General features: G+C 49.1%; 2 protein-coding genes across 3 annotated transcripts in view; one reads left to right on the plus strand and one right to left on the minus strand.

Moving 5' to 3' along the window:
- Positions 1-1,562, plus strand: part of LOC135815157 (metastasis-associated protein MTA3-like) — a 13,782-nt gene extending 12,220 nt beyond the window's left edge. The window contains exon 22 of the mRNA XM_065328411.1: positions 529-1,562. Within this exon, the coding sequence (XP_065184483.1) occupies positions 529-572 (44 nt within the window). The 3' untranslated portion in view covers positions 573-1,562. The remainder of the gene's footprint in view (positions 1-528) is intronic.
- On the minus strand, positions 1,506-8,837 carry LOC135815158 (actin nucleation-promoting factor WASL-like). 2 transcript variants are annotated; one of them, XM_065328413.1, is made up of 11 exons: positions 8,537-8,837; positions 8,298-8,432; positions 7,426-7,512; positions 6,713-6,815; positions 6,273-6,534; positions 5,213-5,255; positions 4,690-4,855; positions 3,407-3,599; positions 3,121-3,175; positions 2,381-2,498; positions 1,506-2,171 (listed from the first exon to the last, which is right to left on the minus strand). In XM_065328413.1, exons 1-11 carry the CDS (start codon positions 8,630-8,632, stop codon positions 2,116-2,118), a joined length of 1,314 nt encoding a protein of 437 aa, XP_065184485.1. In that variant the 5' UTR covers positions 8,633-8,837; the 3' UTR covers positions 1,506-2,115. The 2 variants fall into 2 exon arrangements, with proteins under 2 accessions (XP_065184485.1, XP_065184484.1); XM_065328412.1 differs by having other exon boundaries at positions 3,121-3,599; positions 8,537-8,834.
- Between the last annotated feature and the right edge of the window lie 11,916 nt (positions 8,838-20,753).

Consider the following 20,753-nt stretch of genomic DNA (forward strand, 5'->3'; position numbering starts at 1 on the left):
TAATGTTCGGCATACAAATAAAACATGCCTTTGGTCTGTCCATTAATTATCTAGGGACTGCCTGCAGCTCAGAACATGCGTACAGAATTACAGATGTGTACTTCGAAGTATGCAGATCTATTTTTTGTGAGTGAGAAGGGTCAGAAGGGTGCCAGGTGCTCGTACATAGGATTAGCCATTTATGGGATAAGGGGAGTGTTTGCAATGCTGCCCATGCCTCGTACTTCTCACAGTACATGTCCATCGTGCATCCCATGTGACGTGGGTTTTACTACAGTGTTGGCATATGAAATCCAACCCCTGATTCTACGGCGCTTACTTCAACCATGGCCTGCAATGTGAAAGCCTGCATAGATGGGCAATGAAGTCCATACCGCGCCAAACCAGTGGCTGGATTTCACATCACACCACTGTACATTGTACATGTACCAGCACATGTTTGGCGGGCAACACGACCCAGGCTGTTTCAAGGTTTTTGTATGTTTTCAAGTTCGAATCTATGCATGTATTTGTGTGTGGATGTGTTAGGTGATTCAGCTGCACCCCGTGCCAAGTCGCCTCGATTGGCTTGAATTGCCTTGCTCATTGGAAGGGTACGAGTTAGCGGAGCTGCTGCGTTGTCACTCCGTGTGTGATATATGCCTTGATCAAGCGGTGCTCTTATATTGTGTGTGCATATGTGTATGTAGTCTGAGTTCATAGAATGATAAGCACTGTGCGGTGCATGGCAGGGCATTCTCTCTTACACTTAGTTACAGCTGGGAAATGACACAGTAATACAGCTTAGTTCCTTTCTGCCAGTCGCCGTGCACCACCGCAGCCTTACTGAAGTCGTTGTCTACTATGGAGTTTGTTTGTATAAACGGTACTGACAAATATAAGTAGGTTGTTGCTTTGCCACACTGCTGTCCCGTGTACAGAGTTGCCATACAGCCGCCATACCCAAAAATCATCATCATACATTCTACTTTCACCCCTGCCATGCCTTCGCTTCTGTCCTCTTTCAATCTCTGCTAGTGTCTGCTGATTTCTGCTCCGTGGAAAAGGTATCTTTCTCCCTGTGCCACTAACTTATCTCTGTCCACTCTGCGACATTGTGTTTGAAATTGCTTGTCAGTGTTGTCTCATTGTTGTCTGATGTACTGGCTGTGTAGTAGAGCTACAATCTAGTATCATCAGAATGATCTTGCATTATTATTTCAGCTGTTATATGATGTTTTTCTTCTGCCCCTCGCTGTGCCTGATCTCGGTGTGAGTTTTTTTTTTGTATTTCCTGGTCCGCCCCAATATCTAGATCCCTTGCTTGCAATCCGAGGTTACAAGTTGTTCCCACCAGCGTGCACATAATAGGACAGTGTCTTTTTTATCCTTTCATGTATCTTTGCTTTTTTACACACAGATACTATGTGAAGAAATCATGCAAATGCGATCCGTATTCCACAGTAACTCTCATCAGCTATTTTGAGTTTCGCCCAGCACCCCCACTCCATTGCTGCTAGCGCATGCTGTGTTTTACCTCATATGGGTTGCTGGTCGCAATATTCGTTTCGTTGTTCGTCAGAGTTGTTCATGTAAATGTGTGCAACATGATTGATGTCTAAATTCTAATATGTACGATATTAATTACTAGTATGTGATGGGGACAAGTCTGGCTGGTTTTGCTCAAACATCCAAACTGACCAGAAAAGAATGCATGTCTAACTGTCTGTTACATAGTAATAATAATAATAATAATTATACACTAATTATACATGTACACAATAAAAAGGGCCCTACACATGCAATCCACGCCAGCGGGAGCAAAAATGGAGAGGGGTGGGGCAGCACTGCATGGCAAGAGCGCAGCATCGTGACCGGGCTCTTGACAACACTGATCAGAGAGTTTGGCAGGAAACTGAAATAGGGAAAAATGGCAGACACGAAATGGGCGAGATCCATGAAAATTTGCCAGGGCAAATAAGTGACAGTACATGTTCTACACATACTTCGAATGTACTAGTAATTCCCAGTTCTGAGCATAGGTAGTACCGGCAATAAAAGAAGGAATTGTTGAATCTAGAAGCAAGTTAAGAAGAAAAATGTCATGGGCAATGCCATTCGTAGTTCTTCCTGGACTTAGTCATCCCAATCTTCTTCATCTTCCTCCTCGAAATCGCTGTCTTCATCCTCATCTGTGCAAATACAGTAAAAAAAGTACACAGAATATCAACAGCTTTAAAAGCGTATCGTGCAGCATCGATGAGATAGCTGATCCATGGCAGAATGAGCACCGAGAGTATACACACTTTCCACGGCAGTTTAAAAAAAATAGCACGCCTGCAGCAGCAGCACAAGAATCGAACAAGACAAGACTGTAACAGTCACAGAGAACAGTACTGACCAGAATGTATGACCTTGGAGCGGTCAGCCAGAGCTCTTGCCAGTGCTCCAGCCATTCCTCCCACGTCTTCTTGTGCCGGTTGCTTGGATGCACGGCGGTCATCTTGACCGGCTTCAACCTGTGGCAAGCAACACAACAGGGATGTGCATGTACACAATATGGTCACCGCCAATCACGGAAATAGCTAGCTGTCCGGAGAACAAAACACTCCCAGTTTTATTCCGAGTACCCCACAGGGAAGTAGCCAGCTTTGGCTCGGCTGGTAACGTGTCAGTTGAGATGGACTGCTATTGAGTGGTTCTGAGCCCAAGCATCATGTAGCCCTGCGTGCCAACTCGGGAAGCCAATGCTTCTCTTGTGTGGCTTTGACTTGCTTCAACTCACTGATGTCCCGCATGGGGCACGGGGGGACCAGCTACGTCCCTGTGTCCGTTTGCCCAAACATTGCAATTGTATTCTACAATTGGATTAGCGTTTAGTTGATCAAGATACGTAAGTTCAGGCAAGTCAGAAAGTGGTGATGTCAGGGGCCCAACAATATGCACACAGACTCTCGTAACGATGTGTAGAATTCTACATTCTTATGCGCGACAGCCAGTTGAACAGAAACCCTGCCTTCCGTCCTTTCTCATGTTCATTCAAATACGAAAACTGGCTACATTATTTTCTCATGTTCATTCAAATACGAAAACTGGCTACATTATTTGCAATTGCTAAATAACATGTTAATATGTACGTACCTTGTTCAACTTAGTTCCGGCCCGAATGGAGCTGAGCAGATCTCCACGGCCATCTCCGCCACCGCCGCCGCCGCCATTACCAGAACTTGCTTCTACCTTCTTGAGGCTGCTGCCAGCACGGATTGAGCTGAGGAGATCACCACGGCCACCACCATCACCGCCGCCGCCACCCATATCCCCCATTGGTGGAGGAGGTGGAGCGGCGGGTGCATTCAAAGAAGGTGGAGGAGGTGGGCCGGGTGGAGGTGGTGCCCCCGCTGGTGGTGGCGGCGGTGGAGGTGGTGGGCCGCCAGACATGGGTGCTGGTGGAGGTGGTGGTGGACCTCCGCGATTCGGAGGTGGGGGTGCACCACGCGAGCCAGGGGGTGCGGGCGGAGGAGCACCTCGCGATGTGGAGGCTGGGGGTGGAGGAGGGGCGTTGTTTCTGTTCGGGGGCGGTGGACCAGGTGGGCCAGCACGACCAGGAGGTGCAGGAGCAGCTGTACAGAATCAGGAACACGTGCACACACAACAATGACAAAGTATTGAACACATACAGCAGCAAGTCAGCCTATCTGCACCATCTGCCATTGCCTATGAAAGCAATCTCTGATAACCCAGCTGTAGGAGAAAGACCATACACATACAAAGATGTCTCGAACACACCACCACACGCACATGCGTGCGCACCCGCATATGCACCCGACCATGCACACGTGCGTGCGCACCCGGATATGCACCCGACCATGCACACGTGCGTGCGCACCCGCATATGCACCCGCTCCGCTGTTGCTCATAGCACAGCCTGTTGTGAAGCCAAATCCCAAGCGCATCTCTGGCAAGTGGGGCTTGCACAGTCCAAGACCATGTTGACGTCTGGAAGTAAAAATGCTGCTGGGTAGGTGTATGCATGCACAGGGGGCGTCGGAAGGTATTTTAGTGTGGTACGGTCAGCCATCTGAAGTACGATTTACTTGTGGGCGAGTGGCAGCAGAGCCGAAAATTTTAGAAATTTAGATCCCAGATCAGTGTATTTTATTGATTCACGGGGTACCTGGGGTAAAAGGTGGTACGGTCAATACCGTAGTGACCGTACCATGTCCGACACCCCTGATGTACATGTACGTGGCGTGTTTTGTTCAAGCTCTTTCGGGCTGCACTTCCATTCACATGTAGTAGTTCTTCAGGGTCGTGTTGCTGGAGGTCGTGGCTGAGGCAGGCCCAGAATGTCATGGCTTGATAATATTATTTCATGGACTGCACTTGACGTGCAGTCCCTGCTCGCTGCTGCACGCGATCGATTTTTATGGCGCTCGCTTGTTCATACTTGCTCTGTGACGCACCGATCCGACGACCTTAGGGCTATGGGCTTGTGATGATGATGATGATGATGATGATGATGATGATGATGTGAATACAGGAAAGTACAATATGCTTGTGCAAATATAGAGGGTGATGTACAAGTATTGGGAACTGGTTCAGGAGGAGAGGGGGGGGGGGGAGCTTTGACCTTTGGATTGGATGTCCCATACAGTGCTACAGTTCTTGGAAATACAAACAAGAAGAAAGAGAAAAAGGAGGATAACTTACCAGGTGGTGGTCCTCTGGGCTGGTGGTCCTCGGCCCACTTCTGGATGCCTCCGGACTTCTCAACGTAGTCATAGATGAACTGCGCCGTTTCCTTGTCCTTCAGCTGATCCTGCGTAACACCAACTTGGTCGAAGAGTTGCTGCCACTCAGGAGCAATGTTGTTGCTCTAAAAAGGGGCATGCACAGGCAACAGTGCTGAGTCAAGCTATGCAGTTGTGACCAGTATTTAATCAGTTAGCGACTATTCATATCAGTCACGTAGCCAGGCTACGGCTGTATATCGAGAGCAAGGGATCGTCTTCTTTCAAGAAAAAGAAGCAAGTCAGTACATGTACGACTCATGTATGCCGTAGGTATGGCTAACGGCAAGCATGTGAGTGCTGCATGACTACCGACGCACTTTCAACACATACACACATCACACACACACGCGCGCACACACACATGCGCGCGTACACACACGTTATGCAGCCTACTATCACCGACAACCTGGAAATAGTGCACTCATGGAACTGCTACTCACATCGAAGCCTTGCACAGGATCCCAGCCAATGTGACTCAAGTGCCTGTACAGAAAAAGCGCACCATTCAGCAGCACATGACCCGTTACCAACACATAATCACTAGGGCTCAAACGGTCACGGTTTTACCCCTAACGGTTAACTGCTAAGCTAACGGTCGGTTTAACGGTTATAACCTATAAGCCACGGCAATCCTGCGGACTCTTTTTTAACCGTATATTTGACTATACTCATTCAAAAAACGTACCCTATTCAGTACAACGCACACATGTACATTCTCTTGCATGCTCATTCATACATACTCTCACACCAAGAGACCAGATTTGACCGAGTTGATAGCCCAGAAGTTGCGTACGCGTGTGACAGCCTGCGAAAGTGCATACTTTGCAACGACCTGATACTTGAAAAATTGACTGAAAAGTTACTGCGTAACCGTTATCTTATCGGTTAACCGTTAATTCTTCGTAACCGGTCTGCAACCGGTTAATCGGACTAACCGTTTGAGCCCTAATAATCACCACCCATACTCCATGCTTTCACCTCACTCAACCCAATGAATACTCAATGTGATACTATGAATGAGTCGAAGGACAATCAGTACCTTGCACCATTGACCGGGGGCAGCTCTTATCCAAATGATCACCTGCATAGCGGCAAGAGACTGCCATGCAAGGGTCTACCCCAACTGCGCCTTGCGTCTGTTTCACTAACGACCGCCAATGTACGTGACGGCTATGCCACTGCCTTCACTGATGTGCTACAAGCCTGAGAGCAGTACAATACCATAATTATTGTACTACTCCTTGCTACAAGCTAGCAGAGCTACCGCACTGATGTGCCATAGCCTTACACTCAAGGTTTGATAGTACATGTCCATGTACCTGAACCAGGTCAGGCATACTTGACTATGAACTGTTATATCCAAGCAGCGCCGTGATGGTCATGAACAAACTTGAACAATGTCATGCACTGGTAGAAGACAGTAACTTAGGAGCGGGTTAAACTACTCAAACGTCAATGAAATATCGTAACAATAAAACTGGAAGGCAGGCATTCACTTACTGAAAGTTGCTGGGCCCAGAGATGTCCAGCTTTGTCAGTCTCTTCTTTCCCTTATCTTTACCACCCTTTTTGGCATTCTTGTCTTTCTTTGATTTCCCGGTAGTGGAGAGAGAAGCGGTGGATGTGATGGTGGTCGAGGGCGCCATAGAAGCACTAGGAGCAGAGTGACTCTGCGGTACAGCCGGTGGGGGTGCTGCTGCTGCTACCGGCGGTGGTGGTCCGCCCGGTGGCCCGCTTCTGCCTTTCACCGACTGGTGACGACCTGTATGGTCACAGGCAGTGGTGGGCCGGAAAATTGTAAAAGAAATGGCAGTCAGTACAGTTTTCAATCAGTCAGGACGCGGCTGCATCACACATGCCCATGTATCATGCCCATTATCACACACTAGCCATCAGTAACACAACAGTTGTTAGCTGACAACATACCCTTTGCCGCTTACCCTTTGCTTTGCGAGTGGCGCGCTCGGAGATTTTCTTGTTGACCTGGTCATAGAAGTAGCCAGCCTCACCCTCATCTGCGAAGTTTAGGCCAATCTGGCATCTCTGTGCGTGTGTGCAGCACAAGAACAAGAGCACCACCATGCGAGGAAGAGCTAGTTAGTGCTGCTGCCACACAACCCATAACAATCCAATGACTGATTGCCGCCTCTATCCGGCACTTGCCTTGCAACGACTGACACGCACACAGTCTAGTTATGTAGTTCCAACCAGCAATGCTAGCTATACTCGTATCGGCTTGCATTACACTCACAATGATCGTATCAACTACTTATCTGCAAGGATCACGGTGTCCAACCTTCCATTCGCCTAGTAGATACTCGCATTATTATGTTGGTTCGGCACCACCACAGGTATCTCACATGCATCGTTCAAGATGCACGCTGTGCTGTACCACCTGCATGCCGTATTTTCTCCACCGAATATAAGTCGCATCGTTTTAGTTGTACACTCAACATCAGGGCCAACAAAAGGGCTGGGAGTTACAATCGAGTAGGACTTACTACTCAAGTGAATTTATTAAAAAATATATGACATGGACATGAAAATTGAAATGCGACTTACAACCGGGGAAATACGGTACTGCCCAACCCGACTTCACTGTCAGCCACAAGATTCTACTACATGTACACCGCAATACTCTCTTATGACTTACATCTCCGGGGAACTGATGAAAGTACGACCGCGTCTGCTTGTACACAATCTGGCTGTACAGTTCCTGTTCAAACACCTGCTGGCGGTTCTGTAAGCCAGAGAGAAAAACAGATGCGCAACACCGTGATCACTGAAAAAGGGGAAATACAAGTTTAAATAGGATGATCGAAATTGGGTTGTATCTGCCAATGTAGGAAAAAAACTAAACTTCACAGATCACATGGGTTTGTTTTCAATTCATACTGAAGAGCACAAATTCACCTCTGTCCCGCCAGTATGCTTGACAGCCATAATGGAGGCTACACGGTCTTATACGAACGTCCGCTATGTGTGCAGAAGAAAGAAAACCAATCCCCCAGTGATTGCAAAAGTACAGCAGGGTGCCGCAAGTCGATCCTCAGAAACGAACGGACTTGTGCACTTTATTGGGCGTTAGCTCAGTTAGTTTGCACATTGGAATCAAATTGCAGAACATAGTAGAGGAGCTAGATGACGCTAGCTGAAAGCAACTTCCAGCCTCAAACATTTTACTAATAGCGGTTTGTGAATGTGGAAAGCGGACTATGAACCTACCGCCATTCCAACTGCATAGCACCAGGAAGAAACCGTTTCATGTACTAGAACACGGTACAGCCATGTCTTTATTGACAGCAACTACTAATGGCCTCATGGACTACTGGGCAACTCTGCAGTGAGTTGTTTACTCGGCTCATCGGATATGCCAGCCAGCCCGTGCACTGTGCAGTGCTAACAGTAAACACTCCGTGTTTGCTGGCATGATGACTACTGACCACTGTATAGTAGTAGTAAGTAAGACCGTGTCTTTCGTGCAGGTCCGCAAATCCAGACACGTTTCGAGTGCCCGCTCCTTACCACGACATCCACCATGCGAATGTAGTAGGAGCGCTTCTCGTTGTCCTTCACGAAGCAAATAACGCCGACTTTCGGATGCGGGGACCACGAGCCTCCCGCTCCCTGGTAAAGCTGCGCCACGGTAATGGCAAGGGTCTAAAAAAAAAAACAGCCAAATACAAACAACAGTTGGCGAACAAATTGGATATTTCCGCAAAAGCACTCAGCGGCTGCCGAAACGTCGTCAGCGGGCATCTTACCGTTCGGCGTATGCCGAGAATACGGTGAGCGATGTCATTCTCCTCGCGGCTGATGAGGTTGGAAACAGCGTTTGGCTGTTGCTGTTGGCGCGACATTCTGCCTTTCTTTTTGCACGGTAACGTAGGGGGTTTCCACGACTCCAACAACCTACGCCAACCCAACAACACTGTTGACTTGCACTGAACTGCTCGCCGCTTGCACAACGCTTTTCTATGGCCGGCGCGTACGTAGCCAAGCAGAACGTCTTTTTTACGCTTCCTGCCTGGCCTGCTGCCACCTCCGCCGCCAGATCTCGCGCTCTTCGCTGATGCACGGCCGTGAGTGTTCCCTTGGCCTTGATGCATATCGACTGCTTTCTGCTGGCGGTGCATTTTCCAGTGACAGGTCTTGATGATCAAGCGATGATCACACCTTGACGTCATTTACAATGTCGCTGCTGCTACTGACTAGTAGTAGTAGTAGTAGTACTGTGCTAGTGCTAGCTGCTATCACTGTCACTGACGTAGCTGACCCTGTGACGTGTGTGGTTACTGGTATGCCTGGCACAGGCAGTTCACTTCTCCACTTCTCTCCTGGCTGCTCCCTCTGCATTCACACTAGCTGCAGCAGCACCAGCAGTGACAAATTGTCAACTGATGATATTTCCAGGACTGGTCACTGGTCACTACAGCCAGTACCTGTCCAGTGTAACTGTAGATCTTCACTTCTAAACTGCCACAAAGAGTACTGAAAAAGGCACATTCTTGGACGCTCTGCTGTCATGTTACATCCCAAGCTCAACTACATGTAATACTTGGGTCGGCAACACTCTGTACTGAGGAGGGGTGGATTGATTTCCTGGATCGAGGAACTAAGTTACTTAGTCTGTAGACTACCCACGAAGCTCCGTGATATTATTGGAGCACAGAGGCAGTCATTTGATTAGCGTCGCATTCTACTACTACTAGACAAGCTACTATACCGGTAAGTGCCTGACTTGTATCGGACATGCCACTGTGCGTCCGGATGTCTGCAGACCGTAATCATCGGACAAAACCGTCGTGACAAAGACAGTGGCCTGTGTTCCCTGTGCACCAAGTATAGCCTTGCTGCGGCAGCTACATACAATTCATGTATCTACTAAACAAGGCTACTGCCGTACTGCACTGGGTAGATCTACAGATCAGCAGCTCGACCGTCTTCAGTCATAGGTCTTGGCCGAATGGCAAATGGTGGCACATGCCAGGGAGTCGTAAAAATACCGTGGTATTTTACGACTCCCTGGCACATACAGACTCAGTGTACAATGAACACTGTATGTGCCACCATTTGCCATGTCATGTATGTTGTTCACTACATATGTATACAGTGCTACAACTAACTTTAAAATACATTTACAAGCTTACAGTGAAGTTGATTGTTCCAACTAGGAACACACGCTTCTTGCCGAACTTGACACTTGACTGACTCACGACTGCCATCCAGAGCACACGAGGAGCACATCGCACCTTCCACTCGGCAAACCTGCAAGAAAGCACCACTCCCTGCTCAATACACAGTGTTTCTCAATACACAGTGTGGGAGTGGTGCTTTCTTGCAGGTTTGCCGAAGGTGCGACGTGCTCCTCGTGTGCTCTGGATGGCAGTCGTGAGTCAGTCAGGTGTCAAGTTCGGCAAGAAGCGTGTGTTCCTAGTTGGAACAATCAACTTCATGACTATTACCGCCGAAGTCGCAACTTCTAAGCTTACAGTGTTTGTTTTACCTTCTGTACTGCAACAGCCAACACTGGAGACCATGCAGTACAGTGGTCAGGGGCGTACATAGGGCGGTTCCCGGGATGCCCGGGAACCAGTAAAAACATTTCAATGTGGGTACGGAGAATGTTTTGATCCAGGCCCAGCGTGCAGTGCATGCATGCCTAGCGCCTAGCTACACTGTAGGCACCTGCATGCAGTCCGTCTGACGGTCCGAGGACGGTTGTAGGCCAGGTGTAAAAGTGCTGCTGGGGCATATTTGTGACACAGCGTGGATCTACTGAACTTTACTAACTGGGTACGGGTGCAACAAAGTCCCTACATGCGATTCCTCGATCTCAGAGTCATTTCCTTTGCAGTTTGTTTCGACAAAGTTAGTTAGTTGGTTACGTTTTTGACGATGCTTTCGATTTGTAGAAAAGAAAGAAAAAGAGTCAACATCCAGAGGGCCAGCGCTCTATTCAGAGCTATTTTGAGCAGGAGGCAAAGCGTATAGCCAGTGACGAAGAACAAGCGATAGATGAGATTGCGGACGCACCTGACTTGCAAGTGGAGTCTGCAACGAGCATCACAGAGGACAGAATCGTCGGCGAAGCTCTAGAGCGACCGTTATTGGAAGCTGCTGGATCATCCAAGACTTTCTTCAGTGACATTGGAGTGTGTTTGAAAGGGTATTCTGAAAGTGTACTTCCACAGTGGAATCCCTGATTCCCCCGAAAGTTGCCGGACATGGAAAAGATTTCCGTCATTGACAATCATTGTGCGCCACTGAAGGCGAAGGATTTCGTTTCCTGTGCGTGTCCAGACGGATGGCAAACATCGCCGATTTCAACTATCCTGGTTGGAGGAGTTTCCCTGGGTAGTCTTTTGACGGGCGTGCCATGGTGGCTTCTGCTCGCCCTGCGTCATGTTGCACCAGATGATTCGAAGCTTGGGCAGCTTTACCACAGTCCTCTAGAGAATATAACCCGACTCAAGACTGCATGAAATTGTCCTGCTGAACAAAACAACCATAAAAATGCCTTGGCAAAGTTCACTCTTTTTATATCAAAAATGCGTTGTTATGACATTATCCAGCAGTTTATGCAGGAACTCCGTCAGAGCACTTTGGTGGAATGTTGGTTCACCAGTTGGCATGGAAACCACTCCTGGAGGCGAGCGGTGTACCATGGTGTACGCCCCTGGTGGTGATATCTGTGACATGGAAGGAAGCCAACTACAGTGCTGCACACTGAAATCCAGTCACGAGAGTCAAGTTGGCGCCGTGCACCTTTTCGCAACGCAGTGTTTGCAGGGCTAGGGCTGCGCAACGCCCGGCGCGTACTTGAGAAACTCGACTGGATTTCATTGAGCAGTACCGTAACATACATGCCAGAGTGCATTATGCACTCTGGCATGTATGAGTGTTATTATGACACATGTACTATGATGTAGAAGCCATGTCCCTGTTCGGGCCGTGAATGCCTTGTATGCACACTAGCCTATAGCGGACAATGCTGGAAAAATTGGCAGATTCGGCTCGAAAAGGTAGTGAAATTGGCAGAACCCTACAAACCGTATGGCTGGCACTTCCTTGAATTCTGCTCCACATATTTATCCCCATGCCAAACATGCATGAAACGTACCAGGAAAACGCTACCAAATTCTGCCAATTTTCTGCCTCATTTTCCACCAAGCTAGGGCTAATGCGCACTGACCATGCAGCTACTTACAGGCTTACAGACTCAGTGCTTGTAGTGGCGACAGAGATTGGGAGCTGCCTCCACCGTTTGTGCTGAAGAGTTGACGGACAAGCCACTCATATCACGCTCATAATTGTGTGGCTAAGGGCGCGTTCAGACTGGCGTAAAAAACAAGCGGAATGTGAAAGTTGTCAAGGTGAATCGCTCACGTGACGTTCCCGCCAGCGTAAACACGGAAAAGGTTTCCCACCACTCTGCAGGCCAGTGGAATGCAGATTCCGGCGGAACGCGGAGCGCTTTTGATATCCTTGCAGCACATGTTCCGTCTTTTCGTTTTATTTCAGCCTCTACTCTTGCAGTCTGACTGCATGCTTTTGAGTTTTGAGTTTTGACTTCTAGACTGCCAACTTCTCCCATCATGCCGAAATCTTTGTTCGATTCAGCAATGGAGAGGGAGTTCATGGAGCTGTACGTGGTGATTTTTGCGGGCCGCTCTGCAGCCAGTGCAGGCAAAACGTTACTGCGAACGAGAAGCATACTCTGATCGCGAAACGGATGAATGCCACGCAAGCACCAAACACTCCGGACATAGTATTCTTTCCGTCGACAAGCACAAGCAAAAGCACAATGATCCAGTATCTCAACAGACTGAATTAGTTTATTTTGATATCCAACTCAAACTGAGTCAACTCAAATTTTTCAAATGTCGAAGCTTCACATGTACTGGCCATTCCAGCGGGATACACGTGCAGTGTGATTGCGATTCCCGGGATTACGCTGCAGCTTTCCGGCGGCTATTCACGCCAGTCTGAACGCGCCCTAAGTACCTCTAGTAGCACCATGTCACGAGTAGAATTTGCAGCAAGTGACATTTTGATTAGTGTGAGGTTTGATCTATGTACTCTGGAAAACGTCTGTTAGCCAGTCACCTGGTCTTCAGAAGTAACCCGTCGACTTTCCCATGTCCCTACCATAGTAGTGCCGTTTAGAGAGGATGAGAAAGGCGGTCATCGATGGATGTAGCTAGCGAGCAAGAACCATCTCGTAGTAGGTGGGCCCTAGTTCGTGACTGTGGTCCGTGGCTCTAGGGAAGGGAGGTACACTGCTCAAATGGCTCTGAAGTTGGACGAGGTTTTTGTCAATAATATACATGTAATTCAGAGCCCCCATATACGTGCACAGCAGCCAATGCTCTTGGTCCAAAGTTTGCGTCACCTGCACATAACATGCACATTCTATTATTTTATTTCCAAAGTTTGGGCCCGTCCCATATCAGGACTGACCGAAGTTACCAAACCCAAAAGCATGTACTACAGTCATGCTCTTCTTTTTTCTCATTGTCTATGGTGCAGCATATCCGGTCGACCAGTTACCAAGAGAACAGCGGTGGTGGCATCCCAGCGGTTTGACTTGTTCTGGTGGACCCTCCTGGCGACATCGTTCGCTTTCTCAACTCCCATTTCCGGTGGAAGGATTTGATGCTCTTGAATTTACGAATCATCCATGGCACAGGAGGGAGTGCATGTAGGGAGTTGCACGCGCTTTCCCATACCCTGGCTTTGCATCACCCAGTTTGCAAAAGCTTCCAATCTACTGTTGAATTTCCAGCTCTAGCTGGTCGATTTCAGTTGAGGTCGAATAGGTTTTGTTTATTCCATCGTAAATCAGGGCAAACCTTTCTCACAGCTCTTGGATATCTTGTTGCGTGCTGTTGCCAATGCAGTTCACAAGTTTGGGTGGTAGACTTTTTTAATAGAGCTATGAGTACGAATCTTGAAAAATGAAGGCCGCAGACACCACACAACTAAGTTACTTGTTCGACATGTATGTGTATCCTATTAACAACAATATTATAATCCAGTATCGATTTTCTGTCCCGATCATTAGTGGAATTTACGAATCAATGAAAGTAACTTAAGTTAAATAATCAAGCAGGGGTACAAAAAGACATCAGGGTTCCTAAAAAAATGCGATAAAACAATGTAGGAAGGCTAGCACTGAGCGAGGTGACAATCTTACATGACAAAGTATAGAAGAACATAAGCAGAAGTGTGACTTTACGAGTACAGTCAACTTCGCTCATAACGACACTCGGCGGGGCATCAGAAAAGTGTCCTTATTCGCGAAGTGTCCTTATATCCGAAGTCTCATTATATGTATTACAGTTGGATGGGACTTTGCTCTGGGCATGGAAATTCTGTCGTTATTCGCGAATTGTCGTTATATCTGCAGTCGTTATTAGCGAAGTTGACTGTATAACCGTAATTAAACAACATGTTCTTTTTGTTTGCACAAATCATGCTTATGCACATGAATACAAACAGCTTCAAGGTGGTTTTTTATCAGCTTTTTTGTCTGCGCCCATCAGGCTGGTGCATTCGAATTTCCCTGATCCGGAGCGGTCGGCATTTGTTCGTTCTCAAATCGTGAATGACACGCCACATTCACGAAAAGCCATTAAGGTTCTTGCCTTCCAGATGCTTTTTTGCTCTGCTCAGCCTGTCTGTTTCAATAGAATCTTCCATTTATATAATAGTGCATTCGTCAGTATGTCTGTGATACAGAGAAGGAGATGTTATGGAGGATCACGAGATCCGCCGAATCCGCTATCGGCAATCCACAACAACAAGGCCTCGGAGTGATGGAGAACGCCCCTTCGAACTGCTACTAATGTCCCTTTAGACACTCATACAACTCACGCCTTTCGATAGGTGTTGTTCTTCGATCTTTTCACACAAGTACAAGAAATACACGTAACACCGACTCTAGAAACAACTGCAAGAAAACTGAATGCTTCATCGCATCATCATCTGATGGAATAATGGGAGCGCAGCGATTCTTATGGTAGGTTGAAAGCACACAGCCAGCATATCAGGAGCCAAACACAGACGAAAGGAAACAATTGGAATAAACAATACAGTGAACAATTCCGCTGCATGGTTAACAAAGAATAACCGCAGATAACCGCTCAGACAATCACCGGGTGGTCACCGTCTGAGGCACGTCAATGCACAAAGGTAAAAACGGCCAATATTGCAGAAGTATTCAATATGGCAGGAAACTACTAACCAACTCTCCGTCCGTGTCCAAACACCTACATTTAGAAGCTACCTGGAATACTGTGACTGTGCTATTATTAGAATACATACTGGATGACAATGCACAACAGAAACTAGCAGTGTCCTCCTGAACATCCTCCCCCTCGCCATATGCTCCCAGAGTAGCATGTGGCAACTACTGATTTGCTATGCCAAAAATGCATATACAGCGTAACAAATGTGCACAGAGAATAATGTGCAGCAGCACCGCATGCTGCAACGAAAGAGTATGAATAGCTATTTCACGTTTTCAGCAAGGCACACAGCTTGCACAGTGTTCCTCTTGGTGTGATACATTCAGCATATCGGCTACTGACTGTAGCGGTACCTCACTAGATGACTTCAGTATTCCAGTGGGCACACACGGGAGATAGGCCGTTTGTATTGCTGATTACCGGCCTGCAGCTTCACAACTCGCACATGCCCGTCTGGACCCGGGTAAACTTCAATCCATGGTGTCGTTCATGTACGTCGATGCCAGGATTGCATCCGCTGCCAGAGGGTGCGTAACTGCATGCTCTCGCGCTGTTTGCTGCGCCACATATTGAGCTAGGAACGGCGATGCATTGATCCCGAAGACGAGGCGATTGAACTCGTAGTGCTGCACATCAGCGTCTGGCCTGTCCCGCCACAGAAAGCGATGATACGGCTTGTCTTCCGGTGCTAATGCCACTTGTAGGTACATCTCAGAGATGTCGCATCCGATCGCAACTGGTTTTCTTCTAAACCTTGTCAGGACGTCACAGAGGTCTCGTTGCAGCCTTGGCCCCGGGTTGATTGCATCATTCAGACTCAGTCCACGGTAGTTAGCTGCTGCGTCGAATACTATGCGAACTTTTGTTGTGGTCTTCTGTGGCCTTACGATTGCGAAGTGTGGCAGATACCAGCACTGATCTTGTTCCGTTTCTGCTGCACCAAGCTCCCGGATGTAGCCTTTGTCCTCGTAGCTCTTCAGCACATCTCGGTAGGCCGCTGCAACTGTGCTATCTTTTTGCAGACGGCGTTCTGTGCTTGTCAGCCGTTTCCTGGCCATCACAATGTTATTCGTGAGCTCGACTTTCCTGCTGTTCCATGGTATGCAAACCTGGTATCGTCCATCCACCATCTGTATAGCCCGCTGCACTGTCTGGAGTGCGCTCTCATCCTCGGCTGATCGTATGCCAGGCTCCTGAAGCCCATCACTCATGCCGTAGCGCTCTACCTCCCAGAAGCGCTGTAGCGTTGCCTCAAGTGATGTCACAGATGGACCGCCGTAACACAGGAAAGACTGGCCGTGGAAGGCCTCTTGGTGCGAGTCTGTGTCCGCTGCATGTACTTTGCCGACGCATGTCCATCCCAGCGGTGTTTGACGTGCTATTGGTTGTCCGGGAGCGCCACTAATGTCCCGACGGGACATCATTAGCTCTGCATTGTCGCTTCCAATCAACAGTTCGATGACGTTGGGCTTGCGCAGTGCCGGGAAGGGAATATCCCGGAGGTGACCATACTTCTCAGCCTCTTGCGACCAGTCCACAGGTTGTAGGTCTCCGGTTACGTTCGTTGTGGTGAACGCTGTCACCGATTGCTGATACGAGTTATCCATACTAGCGATGGTAAAGCTGACCGGTGCTGTCATGAAGGTCTCCACCTTCCCATTCAATGTACTGACTGTCGACCGTCGCAAAGTTCCACTGATACCGAGCTGGCCAGCCACGGCTGTGTTGATGTAGCTGGTTGTACTAGCATCGTCCAGTAAGGCATTCACCGTGACTGCCTGTGGGCCGTTGCGTAGCATCACTGGCACAATCCGTAGTGCCACCTTGCTATACGAGTGAGCTGCCATTGTCGCTCCAGCTGTTTGCTCCCCCTCGGTAACAGCCTGCACTGCGTGACAAGAACCATCTACTTCGCCTCTCCGGTTCTTACTCTCGGCATTACTGGGTGTATCCTTGGCTTGGCCACTAGACGGCGTGCCTTTCTGCGCACCACCCTTCGTAGCGTGGAGGAGACGATGATGATTATCCTGGCAGCCGTTTACTCCACATGTCCAACCACGCTTGCATTCACCACCTCGGTGTCCAAATGCCAAGCAGCGGTAGCAGAGATTTGCTCGCCGGGCCTCAGTCCATCTCTGTACGTTGTCCATCTCCAGGAATGCCTTGCACCGCCAGATACTGTGCTCTCCTTCGCAAGTGGGGCACTTCGGCGACTTCTGCGGTTTCTGCGGGGTTGAGCTTGTGCTGAAACTGGCATAGGTCCTGGCCTTTTCACTGTTGCCGCTGGCATTCGTGGTCGGCTTGCTCCATCTGGGTTGCCGGGACCGCGTCATCCCTCGTACTGTCTCGGTTGCCGTTACGAGGAACTCCGCCTCTTGGGTAGCCCACTCTAGCAGAGCGAGAACCGACTCTTGCTTCCGTTGCTCAAATAGCCACCGCTGATATTGGGCGACGAGCTTCTCAGACAGCTTCCGTAGCAGGTTCATGTAGAATGTTCCGGCCTGAAGCTCAGCGAAATGACCAGCATCTTGCAGATTCACTGTGGCGACTTCAAGTAAATCTGCGAAGCATTCAAGCTCCCTGGGGTCGTCTCCGGAGATGCCGGTAAACCGAGCCAGCTCCTCCACATACATTGCGACTTGACGGCGCTTGCCGCCGAACTTCTTCTCTAGCCGTGCCTTGGCTGTATCATAGCCTCTCTGCGTGTAGCCTAGATTGGCGACGGCTTGCAACGCGTCCCCGCCCAGAAACTGCTTCATCTGGAGGAACTTGTACTCTGGAGTAGCCGGCGACGAATCGACACAGGCAATGAAGGACGCCTTCCACTCTTCATACTTCCTCTTGTCTCCTGTGAAAGTTTCTATCGATACTCTCTTCATCTGCGTCCATGGCTCATGTCCAGGCGGTGGAGCAAACGCTGGTGGCGGTGGTCTTGCCCTGGGCATGGCAGCCTGAAAGTGCTGATGGCCTCCAAACTGCGAACTAGACGCTGCAGGCTGTAGGACTGGAGCGCTACCTGCATAGGGTTGACTAGTACTGGCACTGACTGCTGACACCGGTGCACGTAGGCTGTGGCCTGTCCAAGACGCAGCCGCGGGTACGCTCGTTCGACTGCTACTACGACTTGGAAGGTTCGGAACTGACGCTGGCGCGCTGGCTGTGGTCAGTGCAGGCGCTCTAGCACTGATGCTAGTGGCTGTGATCGATGGCGATCTTCCGGAAGCGAGTACCGTGGTTGTCGAACTATTGACTATGTTTGCACTCACCGTTGAGGGCACTGACGCTGCTGATGCAGCTCCGCTAGCCTTCGAAGCTAGCAGTGATGTTTGGCTCGCGATGTCCGTTGCTCCTTGGCTGTAGCTGGCGAAACCCTGGTGTTGGCCAAGTGACTCGGCGCGCGTGTCTCGAGTCTCCGAGTCGGGGGAGTCCGAGTGCGCTGCGAATGACTGACGCATCCATGGATCTTCTTCCTGTAACGCAGCTAGTGGTCTCTCCCGATATCTGTACCCAGGCCACGAGGCCACGGGCATCTGTCTTCCTCGCACTCCGCCAAAGGCTCCGAAGCCTCCGATACCGCTGAGAAAGCCGGCCTCCTCAGGTTCAGGCTCAGCGCTCTGCTGCCAATCACCTAGAGCGCTCATCGCGAGTCCTCCGCCAGTACTAGATTCCGGCGCGTATCTAGGACTAGTTGCACTGGCCGAGTCCCAGGGCCAGGTCCGTGTGTGACCTCTACGACTACGAGTAGATCTACCACTCTCAGTAAATCCTCGCTGGCTGGATACTGCATCACTTCCTCGTTGCGCCTGAGTGACTTCCTGATCGCCTCCGGTCCCGTACGAAGGCACAGGCAGATCCTCAACTGCGGCACTGTACTCGGCTTGTAGCGTTTCCAGTTCTGCTATCAGCAGTAGCTTCTCCTTGACATCGCTGGTGATGTTCAATAATTCGTCGATGACTGCCGCGACCTCCTCCATGCAGCCTTGTAGACGCGACTGTTCCGCTTCTACGTCCTCAATCTGCCCATTGTGTGCGCCTACCAACAGCGCCCTCCTTGCATTGGTGAAGTGTCCCTTTGCTTGCGCCTTCCGTTTGCGCAACACGACTATGCTCTCATCTCTTGCCACAGAATCCGATTGCTGAGGCGTACCGCCGCGCTGTTGCGACTCTCCTACCGCGTCTTCCGCGCTACTCTCGACTCTTGTGTCAACGTCCTCCATCTTCGATATCGAAACTCACTACAACTGTCAACTCACTTTGACACTACTGGAAAACCATCCTCTGCTACCATGCGACCATGTTATGGAGGATCACGAGATCCGCCGAATCCGCTATCGGCAATCCACAACAACAAGGCCTCGGAGTGATGGAGAACGCCCCTTCTATTCAGTTTCGAACTGCTACTAATGTCCCTTTAGACACTCATACAACACACGCCTTTCGATAGGTGTTGTTCTTCGATCTTTTCACACAAGTACAAGAAATACACGTAACACCGACTCTAGAAACAACTGCAAGAAAACTGAATGCTTCATCGCATCATCATCTCTCTCTCATCTGATGGAATAATGGGAGCGCAGCGATTCTTATGGTAGGTTGAAAGCACACAGCCAGCACATCAGGAGCCAAACACAGACGAAAGGAAACAATTGGAATAAACAATACAGTGAACAATTCCGCTGCATGGTTAACAAAGAAAAACCGCAGATAACCGCTCAGACAATCACCGGGTGGTCGCCGTCTGAGGCACGTCAATGCACAAAGATAAAAACGGCCAATATTGCAGAAGTATTCAATATGGCAGGAAACTACTACTAACCAACTCTCCGTCCGTGTCCAAACACCTACATTTAGAAGCTACCTGGAATACTGTGGCTGTGCTATTATTAGAATACATACTGGATGACAATGCACAACAGAAACTAGCAGTGTCCTCCTGAACAGGAGATGCAGTTCATCGATTACCATATTTCCAATTTTGATGTTCACTAACGATTGGTCTTTTTGTCCGTATTTGTTATATCTTGCCTGCTGTCCACTGGTCACTTGCTGGACGGATGAATGTGTTGGCGTCCCAGTCTGCAGCTCTTCAAGCGTTCGTGCAACAGAAGGTGAGTTGAATAACTCGATGTTTGCGGTAGTATTGGGCGTTGCGCTTTGTGCACTTTGCCGCGGCACCATACACATGCATGATTAGCGGTGGCACTGCTGAGTCCCATAGCCATGCTTTGGAATTTCATGTCACCTCCCAGAACGACTTGGATGGGGTGGTGCCTGCCATCGACTTCGACCCCGCCCTGCTGAATGACACAATCGATCTCCGCGAACAGTTTCGTGAACGAGGTTTTCAACGACCCGTGTCGTATGGCTCCGGACCATTCACAGCAATGGCGTGATTTCCAGTCGCGCTCATGATGGTCTCCTCATCATTCAGGACCCCATACGTCATGACCACAAAGTTGCTTCTTCTCTACATGTTTGCTCCGTCCACGCTCACCTTTACCCTGAGCACTTCCTCCTCCGTATGTAACAGTATAGACTTGATTGATTGGAGAATTCGTCGAATGATGTTCAAACCAGAGGTTATAAAGCAAAAGAAAGGTGAGAACCGCAGGAGTGAGAATAGTAGGAACACAAGGTGTTACCATAAGACAAGCAAGAAGTGTCAAGGTAAAACTATTACACTCTCCCGGCCCCATAGGAAGCCCAAGGTTCTATTAGATAACACAAT

The sequence above is a fragment of the Sycon ciliatum genome, chromosome 4, assembly GCF_964019385.1.
Source record: "Sycon ciliatum chromosome 4, ocSycCili1.1, whole genome shotgun sequence".
NCBI lineage: Eukaryota > Metazoa > Porifera > Calcarea > Leucosolenida > Sycettidae > Sycon > Sycon ciliatum.